Genomic DNA, 26,929 nt, shown 5'->3' on the forward strand with positions numbered 1-26,929 from the left:
TAAACAACTAAAATGAGGACATATTTTCCGAGTTTTCAAATAGCGACAAAGAACTTTTAAATTATTTGTAATCTTTGTTTTTTTATCCAGTTGACCACTTGATTAAATGTTGCACTTAGGGGAGAGGATGTGGTGTTACTTCCAAAGCTGCAGACTTTGCAACTGGGGAACCAGGTTGGAGTTTCTGCTTCAGCTCAACATTCTGTGATTCTGGTCAAATCACTTAATCTCCCCATGTCTACAACCAAAATGAATTTGCTCTTGTGTGATGTAACCAAGGCTCATGTAAAGCACTCCAATACCTGACAAGTCTGCACTATATAAAACTGCAAATACACAAAAATAAGTGTTTTGCACTCTTCTGTCATTGGGCTACATGTGGGAATTGTTTAATGAAATAGAAGAGGATTTGAGAAGTCACTCAAAATGTGCCCTAATTTTTCTTTCTTCAGCACTAATCATAATTCTACGGCAAAATGAACCCCCCTCATTTTGTTCCTTTGTAAATTAAATGTTTTAAGTGTTACCACTTTACTCCAATCAAGATGGCTTCAGGTGTGCCATACTTTTGTCATAAGTAAGCCTGTTAGTGCTCTAGTTGTTGGTTAGAACACTCTGGGACATTCTGTCATTGGGCTATACTTGGGCTACATCTGGGTGATATTTGGGCTACATTTGGGCTCTTTGTCTGTGGTGGCCATTTTGGGAGACTTATTTGTTATGAAGTTTCCTAATTTCCTAATTTACTACAGTCTCCTCAGTAGGAAATATTTTCAGTTTTTTACTTTGATTCCATCAAGAAGGCATTCAGATGTGTCACACATTTGCCATAAATTCAGAATGTTAGCACTCTAGTTGCTTATTAGATCACTGTAGTAAAGCTACTGCTCACCAGGAAAGTCTGCTGCTGGTATTGAAAGTGCATGTTTCAGTCTGCATGTCAGAATTGTTTAATGAAATAGAAGAGGATTTGAGAAGTCACTCAAAATGTGCCCTAATTCTCCAGTATTGGGGTGTCTTTCATAGATTCACATGCTTGAATATTCCCCGTCGTCGGAGTGGGAGTCCCACGGTAAATAATATAGCAATATATACAGCCATAATATATATATATATATATACATATACATAAGTAATCATATAAAACAGAGATATAAGTAAGTAATAACATCAAGAATGTCCCTATATGAAATTTCCATAGAGATACATGGAAAGAGAAAAAAGACATTCGTAGTCTATCTCTGTCATTATGTTAGTCCGAACTCCGGCCAATCAGGCGCCAGCTCCTCTCTAGAACCTTCTCCTCAGAGCTCCTCACCTCAGATTTTCTACCGCACGTCGTGTGAAAGGGAGTCTCCCTGAGCTCTGCTCAGTTTTTTCTCTTCAGGATGACTTCAAGTAAGAAGTCTTTGTTTAGACCTTGTTCTTTTGTGGAAAGCTACGTTATTCTCAGAAGATCCACACAGTAAGTGTATTTACTGTCTTTACCCTACCATGAAGTGGGTGAATATAAATTCTGTAGAATTTTTTCTACAAAAACTCTGAAAGACAGGGAAGGCCGTCTCTTGTTGTGGCTCCAGAGACTTAAGGATAAATATGAAGTAATTTTCTGAGGTAGAAAACTTTACTTCTGGCCGTTCCCACACAGCCTCAAAACGCAGTAGTGTACAGGAGTTACCTACTCCTTCCTTAAAAGAAGAAAATGTCTCTGACTATGACATCTGCCACTTCTTCTTCTTTGAATACTGCTGTGTCGCCCACGAGACATAGTTCTCAGGCTAGTGAGGTTTTTCAACTTTCCAGTTTTTTCAAAGATGGCTTCTCCGTCTACGATGGCTCCGTCTACGATGGCTCCGTCTACGATGGCTCCGTCTACGAGGGCTCCGTCTACGAGGGCTCCGTCTACGGTGGCTCCGTCTACGGTGGCTCCGTCTACGGTGGCTCCGTCTACGGTGGCTCCGTCTACGGTGGCTCCGTCTACGGTGGCTCCGTCTACGGTGGCTCCGTCGACGGTGGCTCCGTCGACGGTGGCTCCGTCGACGATGGCTCCGTCGACGACGATTCCGTCGACGACGGCTCCGTCTACGATGATTCCGTCTACGGTGATTCCGTCTACGGTGATTCCGTCTACGGTGGTTCCGTCTACGGTGGTTCCGTCTACGGTGGTTCCGTCTACGGTGGTTCCGTCTACGGTGGTTCCGTCTACGGTGGTTCCGTCTACGGTGATTCCGTCTACGGTGGTTCCGTCTACGGTGGTTCCGTCTACGGTGGTTCCGTCTACGGTGGTTCCGTCTACGGTGGTTCCGTCTACGGTGGTTCCATCGGCAATGAATCTTTCGATGGTGGTTTCCGTCGACGATGGTTCCGTAGACGATTCCGTCTACAAAGATCTCTTCAATAGCCTTCTATGCCTCAGAGCCCGTTGACTGCAGTCTCATCGGTAAAAATAAGGGTTTAAAAAAGACGACTTCTGCACAGAGGTCATTAAAAATCCAAATCTCTTCGACATATACAGCGACTACTTCGTCCTTTGCTGCAGTTCCTTTATTACCATTACCACCGAGTACTTGACAAAGGTCGGGTGAGGTTATATCGGTGGAGGATTCCCGCCTTCCTTAACCATTGTTTTACCACTGACTCAGATCAAGATTCAGAAGAAGGTTTAGCTGAATCGGTTGTGACAACTATAATCGGCGGTTTTTCCTTTATCACCACAAGTGTCTGTGGTTCCGCTTACTCCAGTGGTGCCAACAACTATATCGGAACCGGTACCGGCTCCAATACTTTCTGTGGTAATACCTACAGTACCGCTGAGACATTCTTCAACTCGGACAGTACCTCCTCATGATACTGAAGAAGAAGAAGAAATTCCTCAGGACAGGGAGGATGGTGAGATTCTCGATGATGGTGGCGATGCTGATGATGATGATGGTATGGCGGAGTGGGATAACTATCATGCCCAAACACCATCTCCCTCTCCGGTGCTACCTGGTGACTCACCACCTGTTGATATGCAAGTTCCACCAGTTAAGGGATAGGACAGCACTAACGTTCAAATTAACGAAGGATTATTTCCTGTACGATTTCAAAGATCAGCCTGTTAAACAAACACATACAATCCCTATAATCGAATTTATTGGGGAGGAAGGCAAAAAGATTATGGAGGCCTCATAGTCTTCCAGCACGGGTGCCTAGATTGGAGAAAAAGGTACAACTCACCATTAGGAGCACCAGCGTGCCTCACTGGTCAAGCGAAGCCAGATTCTGTAGTCACACAGGCAGAGCAACGCCGGGCTAGAAACCCTGCATCTACGATCACTGCACCACCTGATCGTGGTGGATGTCGTTTGGATGCCATAGGGTGAAAATTCTCTTCGATGGCTTCCACCATGGTGAGAGCGGCTAATGCTTTGGCCATCCTGGGTCGTTAGGACCGTCAAGTATGGGCGGATATGTCAACACTAGTTGAGCAACTGCCGGAACCGTCAAAGACCATGGCATATGACGAAGAAGAGGTTTTATTCGGAGATCAGGTGGATGAAGCTCTCCAATCGATAAAGAAAGATACAGATACTGCTCGCTCTCTGGGCACATTGCAATTTTGATAACAACCCTTTCGGGGTGCACGCGGACGCGGCACCTCCTCTATTTTCGAAGAGGTATCAATCAATATCGACCTTATAACCAGGGTTCAAACCGATATTCCTCTAACCAACAGCAAACTTCTCGACAGCAGTCTTCCAAGACTTACAGAGGAAAATCCTCTTACAAGGGTTACACTCCTAAGAGACATGACTTCCATCAGTCCCAGAAAATTGGAGATCGAATCTATCGGTACTATTTTCAATGGTCCTCCATACAAGGAACCGTTGGGTTTTGAAAATTATAGCAAGAGGTCACACTTTGGAGTTCATCGAATTCCCTCCACCCACACCACCTACCGGACTGCCACCGGCTCATATCAAAGAACTGTTACAACAAGTTCAATTTCTATAACACAAGGGAGCCATAGGAGTAGTACCAAGATTTCAAAAGAGGGAAAGGATTTATTCCTGATTCTTCCTTATCACCAAAAGGAAGGGGGAATGGAAGCCCATTCTAGATCTGAGGGCTCTCAGCAGGTATCTAAAGAAACATTCTTTTCGTAGGCGAACGCATGTAGAGATCTTGCGATTATTTTCACAAGGAGATTTCATGGAAACAATCGACCTCCAAGATGCATATTTACATATCTCCATACTACGACAACATCGGAAATTTCTTTGTTTTCGAGTGGGTCGAGGGGATTTTCCAGTTCAAAGTTTACCATTCGGACTGCGCTCGGCCCCTCGAGGGTTTACAGGGGTGCTAGCCCCTGTGGTAGCGTCCTACGTTCCAGGGTGTTCAGATCTTTCCATTTCTGGACGACTATCTCCTAAAATCACAATCGAAAGTTCAACTTCTACAACACACACATCTTTGACAGGAGGTGTTTTCGCGCCTTAGGGCTCTCCATAAATACCACAAAGTCCCATCTACTGCCTTCTCATCGCACGGATTTTCTGGGAGCAACTTTAGACACAGTGTCAGCAAGGGCACTTCTCTCCCAAGACCATCTTCAAAAAAAAAAACAAAAAAAAAAAAATTCTCCGACTGGTAACCCTTATCAGATCAAAGAGACCCGTTTCTGTAAGAATATTGAAGTCCTTTCTGAAAATGGCGTCATCATGCATTGCATTGATCCCTCATTACAGATTACAGACACGCCCCATCCAAGGAGTACTGGATGTCCAAGAACGCCAGGTTACAGGTTCTTTGAACGATGTTGTAAACGTCACAGATCGGATGAAGTTGGCGCAAAGGTGGTGGACGCAACCGTTAAATCTAACGGAAGGCATTTCTCTTCTGACCATGGTACCAGACATGACAATAACAGACGCCTCTCTGGAAGGATGGGGTGCTCATTTGGAGGTTTTATCAATAAAAGGAAAATGGTCAATATGTCAAAAAAAAAAAAAAAAAAAAAACCTGGCACTTCTACAGGTTGGATCTCATGGCTATATATTGCTGGCTCTCAAAGCTTTTCATCCTTTAATCCAAGGAGAATCAGTCCTGATACAGACAGACTATACAACCTGCATGCACTATATAAACAAGCAGGGCAGGATAAAATCTCCGAAACTGTCTCGACTAGCTCAGTCGATTTGGGATTGGTCTATCAACCATCGCATCACGATATGCAGCAGTTAATCGACCGGGGGTATCCAATATCCTGGCGGATTCCCTGAGCAGGTCCTCCTCATCGACCCATGAATGGGAGTTGCATCAACCAACTCTAGAGAGGATATTTCAACGATGGGGTCGCCCACAGCTGGATCTCTTTGCCACACTAGAGAACCGGAAATGCCGAGATTACGCAAGCTGGCTTCCCCACAAAAGATCTCTGGGCAATGCCTTTTGATGGACTGGTACGATCTGTTTGACTACGTTTTTTCTTCCCCCAATCCCACTCGTACCTCGAGTTTCTGTGGTAGATGCGGAGACAACCTTGCCATCTACTTCTATAGCCCCCCGTTGGCCTCGGCAGGCATGGTTCTCAGAACTACTCCTACTGTCTCAATCCGAACCAATCATTCTACAGCCTCGTGCAGATCTACTCACGATGGACAAGGGGAAAATTGGTCATCCGAATCCCTCCTCACTGAGCTTATCAGCTTGGAACCTGAGCACTGTGAATTTGCCCATTTGGATACTCCGCAGGACTGTAGAGACATTTTAGCTCAGGCGAGGGCTCCTTCTACGGTGAAAACGTACAAATTAAAGTGGAAAAGTGTTCCCCACTGGTGTGCATCTAATGGGGTGCACCCGTTTTCACTCCACACCAGAACAATTGTTACCGTTCTTCTTGCATTTAGCTAACTCCGGGTTCTCTCATGCAACCTTTAGGGGTTTTTTCTGGCGGCAATTTTCCGTTTCCGTCAGGATTGTTCAACTTCCCTTTTGTTTCTTCAAGGATTATCCATCAATTCGTCTAGGGGTTATTTTGCTAATCTCCTCCATTGTGGCATCTGAACATCGTATTGGCTCAACTAATGAGACCACCGTACGAACCGATTCACAAGGTTGAGTTGTAGTATCTAACATGGAAGGTGGCTTTTCTTCGGGCGCTACGTCTTCACGTCGCGTCCGTGACATTCATGCATTTACAATAAATCCACCTTTTTCCTACAGTTCAAACCAGATTCTGTAGTATTGCGTACAGATCCAAATTTCTTGCTGAAGGTGCCTTCAGACTGTCATATTAACGAACCAGTGATTTTAAGAACTTTCTTTGCTATCCGCAAACTCCTACGGAGCAGAGATTACATTCCCTGGATGTGAAACTAGGTTTAACATTCTACATCAGCAGAACGGCTGCTTTACGAAGGATTGATCAACTATTCATAGTTTATGGACGCTTTCACAAAGGTCGTCCAGTGACGAAACCAACTATTGCACGTTAAGTTTCAGCTGCCATCGTCTTCTGCCATCAAAAGGCAAACAAGCCATTGCAGTCACCAGTGAGGGCTCACTCCACCAGAGCAATGTCTTCCTCAACTGCTTTATTTGCTGGAGTGCCTTTGCATGAGAGCTGCAGAGCAGCTACGTGGTCGAGCAGACACACGTTTACAAGACACTATTGCTTGACAACTTTAAACGAGGAGGATGCTGCAGTTGGGCAGGCAGTGCTTCGCAATCTTTTAAATAAGATGAGCCTCTTCCTTCCCTCCTCCATATTGTTTCCATTTATAATTGACATAATGATGCATTTATACTGTTACAGTTATTCAGTACTGTCATATGCATAAGAAGATTGATTGTCATTACAATTTCGAAGCTGTGTGATCATGGAAACAATGATATTGTTACTGCTAGCTATTCTATATTCAAGCATGTGAATCTATGAAAGACACCCCAATACTGGAGAAGAACAATTGTTACTTACCTGTAAACAGGTGGTTCTCCAGTATTGGTGTCTTTCATAGATTCACATGCGACCCTCCCTCCTCCCTTCAGAGGCTCTCTTCTCCTCATACACTCTGAGTCACTATGGTGCTACGAAAATCTGAGGTGAGGAGCTCTGAGGAGAAGGTTCTAGAGAGGAGCTGGCGCCTGATTGGCCGGAGTTCGGACTAACATAATGACAGAGATAGACTACGAATGTCTTTTTTCTCTTTCCATGTATCTCTATGGAAATTTCATATAGGGACATTCTTGATGTTATTACTTACTTATATCTCTGTTTTATATGATTACTTATGTATATGTATATATATATATATATATATTATGGCTGTATATATTGCTATATTATTTACCGTGGGACTCCCACTCCGACGACGGGGAATATTCAAGCATGTGAATCTATGAAAGACACCAATACTGGAGAACCACCTGTTTACAGGTAAGTAACAATTGTTCTTTTTCTTTCTGCAGCACTAATCATACTTTCTATGGCAAAATGAACCCCCTCACTTTGTTCCTTTTGAAATTAAATGTTTTAAGAGTTACCACTTTATTCCAATCAAGATGGCTTCAGATGTGCAATACGTTTGTTATAAGTAGGACTGTTAGCGCTCTAGTTGTTCTTTAGAACACTCTGGGAAGCTGCAGTAGAACACAAAGGAATCAACTGACAGTCTCTGCCCTTGTTGGATGTACATGTTTTACTGAGAATGTCAGACTTCATTCTCACATGACTAAGAAAGATAATGTGAATTTACAGAAAATATGCTCTCAGTTTAGCTTATAGATCACCTTCCAAACCTCTGTGGGAAAAGCATGAGAAAATAGTTTTCTCTCAAACATGATTCATGATATCACAGCAGAAGGCTTTTTCACATGGTAAAATCACCTTAGAACACACCACAATTCCTAAAATGAGTATGGTACCATCAACAAATGATTTATAATGTAACTAAAGTCTTAAAACCTTCTATTAACTGCAATGCTTTTTAATAGGGTGCTATCATGTATATTGGTCCCAAGATGGCTGCCAACCCTTCTTGGATGAAGTACTGACAGCCAATCAGATCTCACGATGAGATGTGTGGTTAGGCTCCACCCAGATATATCTATCTTTTTAACTCTAATTTTCTCAGGAACTACTGAACGGATTTACACCATTTAAGCAAAAGGCACGAGTCTGAACTGAGGACTACCTCTTTGCCAAATTTGGTGTAATTCCGTTCAGCAGTTCGGGCTGTAGCTGCGTCAACAGGTCCTATGGGAAAATGCATGGGGAAAATGCATTTTGGGCCCCCCCTTTTTTCTCGGCCCCCGCTTAACGAATCACCGTGAAATTTTCAGGATAGGAGCGGACCGGAGCTGGCCAAAAGTTTGGAAAATTTCGCGTAGATTCGTCAATCTGCGCCAACGTTATTCCAAATAGAATGTTGCGGATTTCCTATGGAAAGTAGGTCCTAACTATAACTACCTACTGGCGACTGCCAGTAGGTAATATATATACACTTATATTTCTTTAATTCTGGATGTTCTGAGTGGCAGAAAGACGGCTTCCTTTTTTCTTTTTGTCAACAGTTCATATTTATACAAGGATTTTTTCCTTAAAATGGGTTCTAAAAATCTCTATACTGCTTGCTATTCTGATTCAAGCATTTGAAACTATGAAAGATTCAATGCCGGAGAAAAAACAAGTTACTTACTTGTACTCTGTGGTTCTCCAGTATTGATATCTTTCATAGATTCACATGCGGCCCGCCCACCTCCCTGTTTTAAGGCGAACCACTCTAACCTCATGATGAGAAGCTTACTCTACACTTGTGCTTGAAATCTGAGGTATGGTGGCTCTGCAGGGGATTGTGGTCTCAAGGGCTGGCATCTCATTGGCTGACAATTGGACCTCATAAAGAGGAGGATAGGTTAACAAATGTGAGTCCCATTTTCATGGGGTTGCACTAAGTTTTTCTTCTAATACTGCTATATTTTGTATTACCGCAAGACTCCCACCATGACGACGGGGAAGATTCAAGCATGTGAATCTATGAAAGATATCAATAGTGGAGAATCACAGTGTACAGGTAAGTAACTTGTTTTCTATCCTTGGTTATTCATTAAAAATGCTGCAATATGGTGGTATGAAATATTTGGCAACTTTGAATTGTAGAACATCCAGAAACAATTTCACCTTTTTTGGGCTTCAGTTCAACAGATGTATTCAGAGATTTTCAGTTTCAAGACAATGTTTTAATATTTTCATGCTGTCTCCATGAGATTCAGCTATATAATGGTTTTCTCGGGGTCTGATAAAAGTGGTGGGGAACTACTGAAGCAATATGCTTTCAATGAAGATTCCATTGATGCAGAACCAGGACTACAGGTATGCAACCTTTGCTTATGAATGCAGTAAATCCTATGGAGAACGGCCTTTCCTTAAACAGAAGTAGTCACTTTGATACATTTAATGTCATCAGTACCATCCACTGTCAGCTCATCAAAGCTGTCTGTAATATAACATCTATCCTGCTGATAGAATTCTGAGCTGATGCACAAAGGATGTGCATCACTTTTTTTATAAACTACTTACTATTTTCTGTCACACCTTTAAGTTGCAAAATTCCCTGAAAGACTTTTTAATATGAAACCCTCAAGTGTGTGTTCCATTTGCTAGTGGTGTGCAGCATGCTTTAAAATACTTCATTCTCCAGTATTTAGGGTGTCTTTCATAGATTCACATGCCTGAATCATTCCCCGTCGTCGGCGTGGGAGTCCCACGGTACATAAAAAAGCAATAATTATGCATATAATAAGCAAAAAACCTTGGTAACACAAAACCAGGAAGTAAAGTAGCCTAAGCTACAAGAAAAAACCTTCCACACTTATGACAATCAAGTCATTATGTACAGTCCAAACTGCAGCCAACCAGGCGACAGCACCCACCAGAATGTTCTCCTCAGAGGCTCAGGCTCTCAGATTTTCTACCACACGTCGTGTGAAGGGAGTCTTCCTGAGCTTTGGTCAGTACTTCACAGTTTTTTCTGTATTTTTGCTTATCTTCAAAATGTCATCTTCTAAGAGGTCTCTTTAGGCCTTGTGAATCATGTGGGAAGCTCCGGCTATTTTCTGAAGACCCCCACAAGAAGTGCATTTGCTGCCTCTCCGGATCATGAGGTGAGGGATTGTAAGATCTGCATGACCTTCCCTCAGAAGACCCTCAGAGATAGAGGGGGCGCCTACTTCTGTGGCTACAGAAGATCAAGGACAAGGATAACCCTTTATCTGAGGTGGGAAGTGTAGCCTCTGGTTCATCTATGTCCTCTAGAAAGAGGATGGCTGAGGTAGACTTATCTCCTGGGGCCAAGGTGTCGAGAAAAGAACTGCCTGCTAAGGGCACTAGCTGGCCTTCTACTTCCTCTTCAAAAAAGGCTTCTACACCTTCAAAATCTAAGCCTGTTACGCCCCCGAGAAAGACTGGAAAGTCTCTGGCATCAAAAAGACTTCCTGACAAAGATTTACCTCAGCAGAAAGCTCCGTCATCGACGGCTCCTTCGTCGACGCTACTTCGACAGTTACCTTCTCGCCGCCGAGACCCAAGATGATCATGAAATCGGCTTCTTCTCCGTCGACGCTGGTCTCCGTTGCTGTTCGACCCATCTCGTCGACGTAGGAGACTTCATCTCTCGTCAGCGCTCCGTCGACTGTAAGGGTGAAGAAGATGTCGATGACTGCTGCGTCGACGGCCACCTCGTCGACAAACTTCCTTGTCGACGGCCACCTCCTCGTCGAAGACTACCTCGTCGTCGACGAAGCTTGCCTCGTCGACGGCAAACTGCCTCGTCGACGCACACTCATCGACGCCTCTTTTGTCTTCCTGCACGGATTTGCAAGTTTGGTCTGCAACATCGGCAACTGCCTCCTCCGCCCTGCCTACAACGGCGGCTTCTTTACTACAACGTCGTGGCTCCTCATTGGAAGCTCTTTACCCATTGAAGTTGCCTGAGCAATTATTAGATTCTGAGGAGGAAGAAGAAGAAGAATCAGGAGAGGATGACAGATTCCGCACTGCTAGGAGTCCGTCGGAATTGTTTATAAAATACCAAGATGACGACCAGGAGGAAGACCCTTGTCCTGAGCCTGAAGCCCCAACTCCTGTCACGGTTCCCACAGCACAAATGCCTTTGGTATTGCTTAATAATTTGCAATATATGTTGCAGGACTATTATCGTCGTTTTCCTCCATCTGAATCGGCGGAGTCTCTTCCATCCACGCTCATGCCAAGAGTTCCTGTAACTTCTTTACGATCTTCTAGACCACCTTCTCCAGTACCATCTCGTAATTCCCATGATGCTAATACAACAGATGATGACCGGGAAGAGGGAGAAGTGGACGATCAGTCTGTTCTTTCGGAGTGGGACGAATACCAAATTCAAACTCCATCACAGTCAGCTCCAGCTCCCGTGGACTCTCCTCCAATAGACATCGGAGGTTTTCATCTCCTTATGGAGAGGGCAACGAAGAGGTTTCTCATACCTATGGAGGCAAAGAAAGATGATTGCTTTCTTTATGATTTTAAAGACCAACCACGAAAGCAGAAAAGGACAATTCCCATCATAGATTTCATCTGGAAGGAAGGGTTGAAGATCATGGCAGCACCAAATTCTCTTCCTGCAGTCTTGCCTTGGTTAGATTCGATTGGAAAGAAGGTTTCCACTATGGCTGCGACGACTGTCCGTGCTGCAAATTCCCTAGCTATATTAGGGAAATATGATAGGCAGATGTGGTCAGATATCTCCCCCTACATTAACATGCTGCGAGAACCTTCCGAGGCCTTGAAGATTTTATAGGAAGGAGAGTATACCTCTGCGTAAATCATTGACGCTGCCGTGGATGTTGCATCCACAGGATTCAGACAGTTAGCGGGTGCAGCAGTACTGAGGAGACAAGGTTGGCTGAAATCAACATATTTTCGCCAAGAGGTCCAAACCAAAATTGTGGACATGCCGTTTGATGGGGAATCCCTTTTCGGTCAACATGTTGGTGAGGCCCTTCAGGCTATTAAAAAAGACACGGAGACTGCGAGGTCTCTTGGTAGCCTTCAATTTCGTAAGTCGTCCTTTCGTGGTGCCAAAGGATGTGGATCCTTCTCCAATAGGGGAGGTTACAATCAGCAACGATCTTATCAAACCTCTCAAAGTAACCAAAGGTTTCAGCCCTACAGACAGCAATCATACGGACAGCGAGGTAACTCCTACTCGCAATCAAGAAGGAAGACATCCTATCGTGGACAGGATTCAAATAAAAAACAATGAGATCCGCCACCTGCCACCATCTTTGCCGTTGCCCCAGTCAAAAATTGGAGGAAGAATATCCCACTTCTACTCAAACTGGTCCACAATTACAACAGACAAGTGGGTTTTGGATATAGTGGCCATAGGCCATGCTCTGGAGATCATAAAGATTCCCCCAAACTCTCCTCCCAAAGGACCACCTCCTGCTCATCTCAAGGAGCTTTTTCCCAAATAAATCTGATGATTCGAAAAGGAGCAATCGAAAACATCCCTCCTTTACAAAGAGGAACCGGATTTTATTCAAGATTTTTCCTGATTCTGAAAAAGTCGGGAGAATGGCTCCCCATTTTCGACCTTCACGCCCTCAACAAATACCTGAAAAAGTTATCCTTCCGAATGTTAACACTTCAAGAAATCCTCCAATTGCTTTCGGAGGGGGATCACATGGCCACCCTCGACCTCCAAGATGCTTATTTTCATGTCCCAATCCTACCCATACACAGAAAATGTTTACGGTTCAGAGTGGCTGGCAGAGACTTTCAATTCCGAGTCCTTCCGTTTGGTCTTCGATCAGCACCCCGTGTATTTACAAAGGTCCTAGCACCGGTGACCTCACACCTTCATCTACAAGGCATCCAAATTTTCCCTTACTTGGATGACTGCCTTATCAAGGCGAATTCTTTTCAAATCGCAAACGCACATGTTCAGAAGTGTCTGTTACTATTCCAATCTCTGGGTCTCTCCATAAATTTCGAAAAGTCTCATCTGACTCCATCACAGAGACTTTTTTAGGAGCCACACTGGACACTCGGCTGGCTCAGGCTTTCGTCTCAAAAGAAAGACAACTCGAGATCTGCAATCTCGCTCGCTTATTGCTGTCAAAAGAGTGCGTTTCAGTCCGTGTGTACAAGTCTTTCTTAGGGATGATTCCTTCTTGCATCCCTCTGATACCCAACTGCCGTTACAGAATGAGGCCATTGCAAGAGGAACTCAACCTTCAATGGTTGCAGGTTTCGGGGTCTTTCGAGGACATCGTTCACATCACTCCTCGGATGCGAGAAGCCTTTAATTGGTGGAGCCAAATAAAGAACATAAGGGAAGGATGTGCATTTCTGGTCGAAATGCCGGATTTCACTATAACCACAAATGCTTCCCTCGAGGGATGGGGGCGCACCTTCAAGGGATGACGGTCAACGGCAGATGGACTTTCCAACAAAAGAAGTGGCTTATCAACCTTCTGGAGTTACAAGCCATTTTCTTGGCTCTGAAGTCATTTCGAACCATCATTCTAGGAACCTCAGTACTAATTTGAACGGACAATACTACAAGTATGGATTACTTGAACAAGCAGGGAGGGACGAAGTCAGCCCTACTATCTCAATAAGCTCAAGAGATTTGGGACTGGGCCATTCGTCACAAGATCAGCTTTTCAGCCATTCATGTTCCAGGGGTCGCCAATGTTCTAGCAGATTCCCTCAGCTGGTCCACAACATCCAACCACGAGTGGGAGCTACATCAACCAACCTTAAACAGAGTTTTTCGAGAGTGGGGGCGCCCAGATTTAGACCTGTGTGCGACCAGCCAGAACCGCAAATGCCCATCCTTTGCAAGTTGGGTTCCCCACAAAGACTCATGCGGAAATGTGTTTTCAATGAACTGGTCGCAGATATATGCCTACGCCTTTCCACCGATTCCGTTGGTTCCACAAGTTCTCCGCAAGATCAAGAAACAACCTTGCCGCATGATCCTCATTGCTCCCAGGTGGCCTCGCCAATACTGGTTCACCGAACTTCTCCAACTCTCAGAGTGCGAACCCATTCAATTTCGGCAAATACCGAACCTTCTGTCCATCCAGAACGGACGGATCTGTCACCCGGACCCAACATCGTTGAGATTATCGGCATGGCTCCTCAACACCTTGAATTCGCACACCTGAATATTCCTGCGGACTGTCAGGAAGTTTTAGCTAATGCTCGAGCACCTGCTACTTTAAAACTTACAAACTAAAATGGAACAGATTTTTTGCATGTGGTGTCAATCTGTCAATATACACCCAATTCATGCAAAACCAGAACAACTTTTACCGTTCTTTCTTCATTTGGCGAGATCGGGCCTCTCCCATTCTACTTTGAAAGTGTTCTTGGCGGCGATTTTAAGGTTTCGGCAGGATGGTTCTAATTCTCTTTATTCAAATAGTAATTCGGATGTTTCCCCCTATTCGACGTCCACCTCCATCCTGGCACCTTAATGTAGTGCTTACACAATTTATGCGGCACCCCTTCGAACCTATTCATAAAGTGGACTTAAAGTTCCTTTCTTGGAAGGTTTCTTTGCTATTGGCTCTGACATCAACAAGAAGAGTCAGTGACCTTCAAGCGTTCACTATTAATCCACCTTTTCTGCAATTTACATCAAAATCTGTAGTGCTAAGCACTAATCCCAGCTTCATGCCAAAAGTTCCTGCGGACTTCCATCTTAATGAACCTATAATTTTAAAGACCTTTTTCCCAAATCCGCTCACAGCTGCGGAAAGGGCCTTGCATTCCCTTGACATCAGAAGATGTCTCAAGTTCTATTTACAACGGACAGCAACAATACGTAAATATGACCAACTGTTTGTGGCATAGGGTAGATTACGTCAAGGACATTCTGTCTCCAAACCAACCATAGCTCGTTGGATTTCTGCTGCAATTTGTTTATGCCATGAACAAGCGGGAAGACCTTTGCAGGCAACCCCAAGAACGCACTCTACAAGAGCAATTTCTTCATCCACCGCTCTTTTTGCCTGTGTGCCTCTTCATCAGATCTGTAGAGCGGCAACCGGGCCCAACAGACACACTTTTACCAAGCACTACTGTTTGGAAGCCTTAAGCGATGCAGATGCGTCAGTGGGACAAGCTGTTCTCCGCAATCTTTTCAAATAAGGTGAGCCTCTGTTCTCCCTCCTCCACTATGCTCTTTCTATAAGACGCTTATTCCATACTGTTTTCTATATCTTGAAATTGTTCTGCATATATTGAGCGCAGATGTATTTTTATATGATTATACATTTTGGTGATGTGTATTTACCATGGTACATAAGGAGCGTTATGATCTGTACTGCTATCTACTCTGATTCAGGCATGTGAATCTATGAAAGACACCCTAAATACTGGAGAAGAACAATAGTTGCTTACCTGTAATCTGTGGTTCTCCAGTATTGATGTCTTTCATAGATTCACATGCAACCCGCCCACCTCCCCTCAGATGCTATTGGGCTGTTACACTTTGGTTCACTCCTGAGCCTCTGAGGATAACATTCTGGTGGGTGCTGTCGCCTGATTGGCTGCAGTTTGGACTGTACATAATGACTTTGATAGTCATAAGTGTGGAAGGTTTTTTTCTTGTAGCTTAGGCTACTTTACTTCTTGGTTTTGTGTTACCGAGGTTTTTTGGTTATTATATGCATAATTATTGCTTTTTTATGTACCATGGGACTCCCACTCCGACGGGGAATGAATCAGGCATGTGAATCTATGAAAGACACCAAAACTGGAGAACCACAGATTACAGGTAAGTAACTATTGTTCTTCCCCATCAGTGGATCTTTTATAGATCGGCTTGCTTAAATCAATCCCTTTTGTCAGGGCTTGAGCCCAAGTCTGACAATTTGGAAGGATTTAAGCATGTGAATCCAATTAAAGCCAGCAGTGGAGGACTCTAGTTACTTGCAAGTAACATATCCCTTCTGAGAACTAATGGTACTGGTAATATATCCCTAGGTGACTTATCCTGCATCCATACTGTTTTACATCATCTTTTGGCTAATTTTATGATGCTTTCCTCTTTTATCAGGCAGATGAAGCTGATGAAGCGATGAGTAAATTCCTTTCTGAGAAATTGAAGGATAGAAGTGTGTGGCTTGGAGTTTGGAAAACCAATCCTGAACTCTTCTTTGTCAAATATGAAGAAGCGTCCATACCTTATGTTGGAATTTTAGTGGAGGTACTTAATAATTAGTGTTTTATTTGCTGAAGTTGAAAGCCATGATGTTTGCCATATAGATAGTTAACTGTGAAAATCATTAGCATGCGTACAAACATGATTTCTCTCTGCTGGTAGGATAAATGTTAATGACAAAGCAATGAAAAGTAGCTATGTAAAGTTCATTTGCGCTAAAACAATAGGTCTCGTAAACCTGCACTAAGTTATGACAGTACGTGCTAATGGTTGGTTCTGTCGAGCAATGTAGAATTACTTTAGTACTTATATTTTGTCCTGACAACTATGAAAAACCAATGAATGATATATAATTCACATTATATACCATACAGACTCAAAAAACACTGAGACTGACACAGTGGACTCCAAAAAGTAAACAACATATTATCAGTCCTATATCGTATAGCAGACTACATATACAAATATATAAATGCACAAGACAATTCAACACCATGTATCATTACATACATATATTTGGGATGTGTACTCAACATAGACCAACATTTAACACCTTCGCTGCCAGGCCTTTTCCCCCTCCTGTGCCAAGCCTTTTTTTGGCTATTTGGGGTAGTGCGCGATGAGGCCCCTGTAACTTTTTGACCACATAAGGTATCCACGCCAAATTTGCGTCCTTTCCTTCCAACATCATGGGGATTCTAAAGGTACTCAGGGTTTGTGGATTGCCAAAATACAGCAAAAGTTTTTTTGGGGGGGGGGAAAATGGGAAAAACGGGCTGCAAATTAAAGCGTCTGGGTTTTCCCCTGCAAATGTTATCAAAAAAGGATTTGTGGGGCTGAAATCACCATTTTCCCAGCTTTTAGGGAATGACAGCCTTTTGACAGAAAACCAAAATTTTTTACAGTTTTGGCCTTTTTCTGGGACATAGCCTATTTTTGCTATTTTTTTGTGCTTTCCACCTCCTTAATGGTAGAAATGGGTGTGAACGTAATAATGGATCCTGGAAAGCTACACATTTTAGAAAAGTAGACCAAATTCTGAATTCAGCAAGGGGTCATTTGTGTAGATCCATCAAGGTTTCTTTATAGAAAGTAACAGTTAAATATAGGAAAAATTGAAAATTAGTTGAAAAAAACAGCCTTTTGTGTCCGCGTTTTCACCTGTAACTTCTTCTAATTATGACAGCTGTTTGAAAGCAATATACCGTTACATCTGCTGGACCTTACTGGTTGTTGGGATATATAGGACTTGTAGGTTCACCAAGAAACCGAAGAACCCAGAGTCAAAAACTGAGCAGCAATTTGCAATGGTTTTTATTATGTTCCGGGTATATAGCAATTATTGTGGGAAAATGTATAAATGGAAAAATCGGTATGAAAGACACCTATGTATTTCTAAAATGGGAACAAATTATGGAGTTTAGAAACAGTACATATTTGCACATTTTCGAAATTGGGAACACTCATACTAGCATCAGAATTATCGGTCATTTTTCAAAATGACTTCTTTTTTACACAAAGTCTTTCATTTGGAAGGCAGAAATGCATCAAAAATCAATAGGTAATAACAGGTGCTTTACAAATCTGAAATACCCCAAGTCTCCCAATAGAAATGGTACCTCACTTGTGTGGGTAGGCATAGTGCCCACGACAGGAAATGGCTCAAAACCCAACGTGAACACACCACATTTCACAATGAAAATTTACCCTTTTTTTGCGAAGTGTCTAGCTGTAGTTTTTTAACACTAGCTCTGCCGGCACCTAGTGAAATGTTGCAAACCTATACATTTCTGAAAACTAGACACCCAGGGGAATCCAGGATGGGGTGACTTGACTGCCTCCCACCAGGTTCTGTTACCCAAAATCCCTTGCAAACCTAAAAAATTGTCCAAAAAAACACATTTTCCCCACATTTCTGTGGTGGAAAGTTCCGGAATCTGCGTGGATCCACAAATGTCCACCCACCCCGCGTTCCCCAAAGTCTTACGAGAAAATCGGTACCTCACTTGTGCGGGTCAGCCTAGTGCTTGCGACAGGAAACGGCGCAAAACACAACGTGGTCACACCTCAATTTCGCAGTGAAAAATGGCCCTTTTTTGGCAAAGTGCCTAGCTGTAGTTTTTAACCCTAGCTCTGCGGGCACCTTGGGAAACCTAGCAAACCTATACATTTTTGAAAACTAGACACCCAGGGGAATCCAGGATGGGGTGACTTGACTGCCTCCCACCAGGGTCTGTTACCCAGAATCCCTTGCAAACCTAAAAAATTGTCAAACATCTTTTCTCCACATTTCTGTGGTGGAAAGTTCCGGAATCTGCGTGGAGCCACAAATTTCCATCCACCCCGCGTTCCCTAAAGTCTTACGAGAAAAATGGTACCTCACTTGTGGGGGTCGGGCTAGTGCCCGCGACGGGAAACGGCGCAAAACGCAATATGGTCACACCTCAATTTCGCAGTGAAAAATTACCCTTTTTTGGCAAAGTGCCTAGCTCTAGTTTTTGAGCCCTAGCTCTGCGGGCACCTTGAGAAACCTAGCAAACCTATACATTTTTGAAAAATTGACACCCAGGGGAATTCAGGATAGGGTGACTTGATTGCCTCCCACCAGGGTCTGTTACCCAGAATCCCTTGCAAACCTACAAAATTGTCAAAAAAACACATTTTCCCCACATTTCGAAAACTAGACACCCGTGTGCTTCCAGGGAGGTATCGCTTGCGTGGATCCCTCTACGTTTCCTTACCCAGAATCCCCTGCAGACCTCAATTTTAGCTGAAAAAATCACTTTTTAAACACTTTTTTGTGTGGGAAAGTTGTGGCATCACAGGGGTCACTCAAATTTCCCACCACCCAGCGTTCCCCCGGTAAAAATGGTGCCTCGCTTGTGTGGGAGGCCCAAGTACCCGCGACAGGCAAGGGCCCAAAACATAGTGAGGCGACATCAAAATTGCCTATCTCAAAACCACCTGATTTTGCAAGGGGGGTCACTTGGGTTTTTGGCCCGGTTCTCGGCGGCCATCTAGGGAAACCTACCAAACCATACATTTCAGAAAACTAGACACCCGGGGGCATCCAGGGAGGTATGGCTTGCATAGATCCCCCAACGTTTCCTTACCCAGAATCCCCTGCAAACCTCAATTTTAGCTGGAAAAATCACTTTTTTCACACATTTTTGTGTGGGAAAGTTGTGGCATCACCGGGCTCACTCAAATTTCCCACCACCCAGCGTTCCCCCGGGTCTCCCGGTAAAAATGGTGCCTCACTTGTGTGGGAGGCCCAAGTACCAGCGACAGGACATTCACAAAAATGGACAAGGTACACCCTGCTTCAGGAAGACAAAGACAAATATTACTGCACAGCCATCTAATCCTAAAGCACACACACATACTGGTTGGATTTGGCACGAGGGTGAGTAATGGTTCAGTATATACAATTGTATTAGCAAGTGATTTCACAAAAATGAAATGCACTATTAATAATTGAAAGGACGAGAAACTGAACCATTGACTCACAGCTCGTGAGCTGTAAAGCCACGACAAGACACCAACCTCTTTACAGGCCATTCATACACATTTCATACGTGTGACAAATACAAAACATTCACGCCGCCAGCCGCGGGCCCATCACATTACAACACTCACACCAGCAGACAACGCCATTCAAGGGCCCATCACTTCCACACGCCCACATTCCTGACACAGCAACTACACAATCTGATGGATTGCGTGGAGTGGCGCTCAGCTAGCAGTGTGTGTAGTGACCAGCAGCAAGTCACTACTCACACACCACCAGCCAAGCGCCAGTGCACGCACACCTCCCGCCAAGCGCCAGTGCACGCACACCTCCCGCCAAGCGCCAGTGCACGCACACCTCCCGCCAAGCGCCACTCCACGCACACCTCCCGCCAAGCGCCCCTCCACGCACACCTCCCGCCAAGCGCCACTCCACGCACACCACCAGCCAAGCGCCACTCCACGCACACTTCCAGCCAAGCGCCACTCCACGCACACCGCCAGCCAAGCGCCAGTCCACGCACACCGCCCGCCAAGCGCCAGTCCACGCACACCGCCCACCAAGCGCCAGTCCACGCACACCGCCCGCCAAGCGCCAGTCCACGCACACCGCCCGCCAAGCGCCAGTCAACGCACACCGCCAGCTAAGCGCCAGTCCACACACACACCGCCAGCCAAGCGCCAGTCCACGCACACCTCCAGCCAAGCGCCAACCTACACACACCGCCATCACATTTAGGATTTTATATACAAGAAAACACAAACAAATTGCAAATGGATACAAATTTACTAACACAAAATCTGAAACTAAATACATTGCACTAATGCCAACCTTGAAACAGAATAATTTTTTTAAACAATACAGACCAGGCAGTTCACTTTACCACTCATGGAAGCTCCCAAAATTTCTTTTGCATCTGGTACGCTCTAAAACAAGCAGGCATACACAGCCCAGGGTTAGAAGGACACCCGGGACAGAAATAAGACTTTTTCCGCGAACCTCTTCGCCAACAGACTCTACATCTCCTAGTGGGAAAATCTTCTGAAGATGTGGGAGGAATGTAATCAGGAAAGTGGCGATCTATCAATCGAGCCACATCCTCCACCACTCCAAATCTAGGAACACTTGCCTGTTCCACAACAAGGCTAGCTATCACAGTGCTGAAACTGAAGAAATGTCAAATTTGACGCAGGAGAACACTCCTTGAACACAATAAAAGCATTGAAACTTGCTAATTCGAAGAAATGGATGGTCAACTTCTTATACCAAACATAAACCTTCCGAATAGCAGTGTAAGGTTTCAACCTCTGATCTACTCTGTCAACACCACCCATGTGCTTATTGTAGTCTAGAATGCACACAGGTTTGCGCACCTCAGCAACCTGACCCCAAACAGCCACAGGTGAAGTACTCTCATCATGGATGGTAGTCAGCATGTACACATCCCTCCTGTCCACAAATGTTACAGTTAGTAGTTCATCACTACGCAAGGAACTGCACTGCCCCCTCTGAAGTTTTTTGCAAACAAGCTCTTTCGGATAACCTTTACGGTTAGAGCGGATTGTGCCACATGCAAAAGTGTCCACTTTATATAATTCCTTAAATAATTGCACAGCAGTATAGAAGGTATCAAGGTACAAATGGTGGCCTCTGTTAACAGTCTTCTAGCAAGATCCCACACAATTTTCTCTGAAACTCCAAAAGTGGACGGACAACCTGGGGGGTCAATAGTAAAATCTCTACCAGTGTACACACGAAAATTAAAAACATATCCTGTCCTACTCTCAGACAACATATACAGCTTAATTCCATAGCGTGTCCTCTTTTTAGGGATGTACTGCCTAAAATCCAAACCGCCCTTGAACAAGACCAAAGACTCATCAATAGATATTTCTTTCCCTGGAGTATAGATCTCAGAAAATCGATCTACAAAGTGATCAAGAACGGGCCGAATCTTAAAAAGACGGTCACAGTCAGGGTGATCTCGTGGCAACGCCATAGAATTATCAACAAAATGCAGCATACGTAGCAAAAGTAAATACCGATTACGAGTCATAACTGCAGGAAATATGGCAGTTGCCAACATGGGGCTAGTAGACCAATATGAAGCCAAGTTTGGCTTCCTTACCACACCCATCAATAAAGTCAAACCCAAAAACTTCTTAATCTCTTCCAGATTTGTGGGAGTCCACCGGGTAGCTCTAGACTGGGGCCTAAGTTTGTCTCTGTTGTCCCTCAAAAACTGTTCAGCATACAAATTCGTCTGCTCAACAATCTCACCCAAAAATACATCATCCATAAACAACTGAAAAAACTGTATAGGCAAAAAATGTTCACAATCCACTCTACACCCTGCATCACCGCTAAAGGCAGGCAACACCGGCTGCACCATGTTTGGATCAACCCAAAGTCCAGCACTTCCAGTAGGAAGCCTAGCAGCCTCAGACTGCAATCCAGATGCCTCTTGCACCATCGGCACAGCAGTTTCCTTCTCTAAAACAGGCACTTCATCCGCACTGAGAGTTGCTTCATCCACACCAAGAGTACCTTCATCTGCACTGAGAGTACCTTCATCATCCGATGATTCCATGTAGAGAGAAAACTCACTGCCAGAATCTTCCCCTCACTCCTCACTCTAAATAATTAATAAACAAAAAACACCTTTATCAAAAACACATGTATACTCCAAAACAATACCACTCACTTGCCAGAGGCAGCTAAACTACTCACCACCACCTACTCTGCACAGACACAGTATGGATCAAAAATATCCCACTAAAAAAGAAAGAGAAAAGAAATTACACATGACCATGCAAAACACATCTCAAAGAATTTCATGCTCAAACCACTAACTAAATATGCTGCCATTATAACATCACTTACAAAAAAATTCATTCAAACAATACAATATTACTCATTTGGAGTAAATACAACTAAAAAAAGAAATTCTTACCAAAAAAATGCAACTACACAACCACTGTCGAAACCGGAAACAGGAATCAAAAGCTTTAGACTAGAATAAAAAGGAGAAAAAAACATGAATGTCACATATGCATATAATGCACCAATCCACACACAATCCACCAACAAAGATAAGGGGTAGGTGGACCTAAGAGTATAAATTAAATATTCACTCCCGTAAAAGGTGAGCAACCATTGCGGCCACTCCCCAACACAAAAATTTTAAAAACACAGGTGTCTAGTTGGCTTCTGTCCCCCTTGGGGGCAGAAGGGCCTAAAAACATACTGCTATCCTTCCACCCAAAGAGTGCAGAAATGGCCACAATCATCCTCCCATAAAGGGGAGCGACCCTTGTCCAAGGGGCCGCTCCCCCAAACAACAAATACAATAGTAAATTAAAATTCTCTTCCAGGGGATCCTCATCAATAGTCATAAGCACTGAATATTCCTGCCCATGTGCGGGGACCCCGGAAATAATAAAATTATATATGAAGACCATATATATAGAGCTCTGTATATGTATAAACATATATTATTTTTCCCTAGCAAATGCAGCCCCCATAGAAGGCTAGACAATGTAGACACAAATATCCAATAATGCACCATAGGTATAATAATACACCTAAATCTTTTTTTTTTTTTTTTTTTTTTAATGAGGTAAAATAAAAACTCATGATAAAGAAAAGAGAACACTGTGCAAAACACAGATCCACAAAACATTGTTAGCCTGCAGGCTGCATTGCAATACAATACCATAGAGACTGAAAAGCCTTGTACAGGTAAAAACTTGCACCGTGCCTTTAAGGCAGCCCTGACTCCAATATCCCATCATGCCTCAGGGGTGACAGTTGAGTCAGTTGTTCTTTCCGGCTCCTTCAGCCAGGACCCTGGAATTCAGCTCTCTTCTTTCTTGACTTTTCAGTCAAGAATTGTTACTTTTATAGTAATTTTTTTGGCTTCCTCTTGTTAAATTCTGTCGGGGAAGTGTATTCCTGTGTTTTTTGAGGGGAACAACCTTTACAATGCACTACCATTACAACGCATTTTTTACAACGCATAATCCATTACAACGCATGATATTACAACGCATGACACTACAACGCATTTTTAAAAACTACCTTTACAACGCATTCCATTACAACGCATACTACCATTACAACGCATACCATTACAACGCATAATATTACACTATACTAGTAATTTTTACCCCTATACTATCCAACACTTACCCTACTGATGCACCCCCTGGAGTTAGAATAGTAATTTTTACCCCTATACTATCCAACACTTACCCTACTGATGCACCCCCTGGAGTTAGAATAGTAATTTTTACCCCTATACTATCCAACACTTACCCTACTGATGCACCCCCTGGAGTTAGAATAGTAATTTTTACCCCTATACTATCCAACACTTACCCTACTGATGCACCCCCTGGAGTTAGAATAGTAATTTTTACCCCTATACTATCCAACACTTACCCTACTGATGCACCCCCTGGAGTTAGAATAGTAATTCTCTTCCAGGGGATCCTCATCAATAGTCATAAGCACTGAATATTCCCGCCCATGTGCGGGGACCCCGGAAATAATAAAATTATATATGTAAAAAGCATACATATATACAGCTCTGTATATGTATAAACATATATCATTTTTTCCAAGCAAATGCAGCTCCCATAAAAGGCTAGGCAATGTAAATATACACATCCAATAACACACATATATATATATATATATAAAGGTATAACAATACACCTAAATCTCTTTTTTTTTTTTTTTTAATGAGGTCAACACTCATGAGAAAGCAAAAAATAAAGAGAACAAACTGTGGAAAAACACAGATGTACAACACATTGCCAGCCTGCAGGCTGCATTGCAATATAATACCATAGAGACTAAAAAGCCCTGTACAGGTAAAAACTGGCACCGTGCCTTTAAGGCAGCCCTGACTTCCATATCCCATCATGCCTCAGGGGTGACAGTTAGGTCAGTTGTTCTTTCCGGCTCCTTCAGTCAGGACCCTGGAATTCAGCTCTCTTCTTTTTTGACTCTTTAGTCAAGAATTATTACTACTTTAAGATTTATTGAACTTCTTCTTAGAACCTCTTTGAGGAAGTCTGTATCCTGTGTTTTTCTGACTGACTTTTTTGCTATTTTGTCAGAAAAATGCCTTCTTTATTTGTTCCATGTCCATCTTGTGGAAAAAAGAAGGCGGCTTCAGACACACATGAGGTGTGTATTATCTGTCTGCCGGACTCTCACTCTCCAGCAACTTGCCATCATTGTGAAGACCTTTCCAAAAGGACTTTGAAGGAGAGGGAGAGGATTAGGCTGTATGGCCTAGCAGAACGGTCGACGTCGAAGCAGTTGGTCCCTGTTTGCTCCCCATCGACGTCGGGCTCGGCGTCGAAGACTCCAGCGGCGGGATCGTCGCTGAGAGGTGAGGAGTCAAGGGGAGGTCATGCTGCAAAGAGAAAATCGTCGTCGACTTTAGATTCAGCGTCGAAGCGGATGCGTTCGACGTCGACGGCGTCTAAGAGCTCGGCGTCGAGGACTCGGCGCCATAGTTCAACGTCGAAAAAGCATCTGTCGACGTCAAGAGAAGATCGATCGACGTCTGCACAGAGATATCGTTCGTCGTCGAAAGAAAGACATCGTTCGACGTCGAGGTCGGCGAGACATCATTCGACGTCGCAAGAAGTACGTAGACGATCTCCACAGTCGACGTCGAGACCAAGATCGCCGTCAAGATCAAGATCGCCGTCGAGGAAACATCGTTCGACGGCGAAGAGGCTTTCGACGTCGTCGGAGCATTCGACGTCGAGACAGAAGTCTCCATCAGGAGTGACGTCGAGGCAGACGCCTCCGTCAGGGCCGACGTCGAGGCAGGAGCCTCCGTCGGAGTCGACGTCGAGGCAGAGGCCTCCGTCGGAGTCGACGTCGAGGCAAAGGCCTCCGTCGGAGTCGACGTCGAGGCAGGTGCCTCCGTCGGAGTCGACGTCGAGGCAGGTGCCTCCGTCCTCACAGGTCTCCAAAGCTTTGGTGAGGTACATGAAGCCTCCGTCGAAGATAATCTCGACGTCGAGACAAGAAGCTCGGAGCCTCGAAGATTCGAGTCAAAGATCTCCGGTGATAGGCCTATCACCGTCGAGACAGCCCTCTGTTGAGGGTACGCAGGAGGTGTCACATATTCGCCTCACGATTCGACCAGTCTCAAGGCGGAAATCTCCTCATAGACTGATATATACGACTCCTGAATCACCGCGTCTCATATCTATCTCGCCTTCAGGATCAGAGGGCTCAGGTTCAAGATCAGAATCACCAGAGCTTGTGCATCAATCTCCAGTACCTGCAAGAGAAAGTTCGCAGGAGGAGGACAATGCTGTACCTCAAAGTCCCGTAAGGGAGATGCCTCAGGACCCTGCTATGCCAGACGCAATAAAGGCATCGCTAACAAGAATAAGGGGCGTGGTATTCCCAGCGACACCGATCAGACCAAGATCTCGAGAAAGGGAATCCCGAAGTCACTCTCGAGCACCAAGAAGGCGATCCAGGTCTCCCTCCCGCAGAAGAGAGTCGACCAGATCAGAGAGAAGGCGCCGTAGGACCCCTTCTACCTCCCCTTCTTCCAGATCATCCAAAAGGGATTATTCACCGACACTCTCGGAGACGCCACCCTCTCGGGTATCTCCGGTAGATGATATTTCTACGTTTCAAGAAGTGTTGTGTAGAGGAGCTACAAAATTAAATATCCCTATGCCGGTTCAGGAGACCACTTCATCCATAATTTTTGAAACTCTTCATGAACGCACAGTGTCACGCCCTTTATTGCCGTTAGTCCCCGGTTTGCTACAACCGGTAATGGATATCTTTCTCACACCAGCAACCACCAAAACGGCGCCGGCGAGAATTCTAAAAAAGTACCGTCCAGCTCCGGAGGATCCTCTATTCCTTAAATCGGATCCTCCACCGGACTCTGTCATCACCGCCGCTGCCAGGAAGACGCATGCAGTAGCGGGATCTTCAACGGTACCACCAGATAAGGACAGTAAAACACAAGACTCCTGGGGGAGGAAAGTTTGCGGCTCAGCATCCTCAAGCCTTAAGGTGGCGAGTGCCTCGGCTCTTCTGGGGCGCTATGATAGGTCATTATGGGACTCTCTGCAGAGGTTCATTGACAAAGTTCCATCAGAGGACAGACGGGACTTTGAAGAGATTTTGCATGAGGGGAGTCTGGTTTCTAACCAGA

General features: G+C 44.3%; 1 protein-coding gene across 2 annotated transcripts in view; it reads left to right on the plus strand.

Moving 5' to 3' along the window:
* The window catches only part of SHCBP1L (SHC binding and spindle associated 1 like), a 1,698,124-nt gene that overhangs the window by 275,193 nt on the left and 1,396,002 nt on the right, over positions 1-26,929 (plus strand). For both annotated transcript variants that reach the window (XM_085600099.1, XM_085600098.1), the window contains exon 2: positions 16,101-16,250. In XM_085600099.1, the coding sequence (XP_085456225.1) occupies positions 16,122-16,250 (129 nt within the window). In that variant the 5' untranslated portion in view covers positions 16,101-16,121. The remainder of the gene's footprint in view (positions 1-16,100; positions 16,251-26,929) is intronic.

The sequence above is a fragment of the Triturus cristatus genome, chromosome 4_2, assembly GCF_964204655.1.
Source record: "Triturus cristatus chromosome 4_2, aTriCri1.1, whole genome shotgun sequence".
Lineage (NCBI taxonomy): Eukaryota > Metazoa > Chordata > Amphibia > Caudata > Salamandridae > Triturus > Triturus cristatus.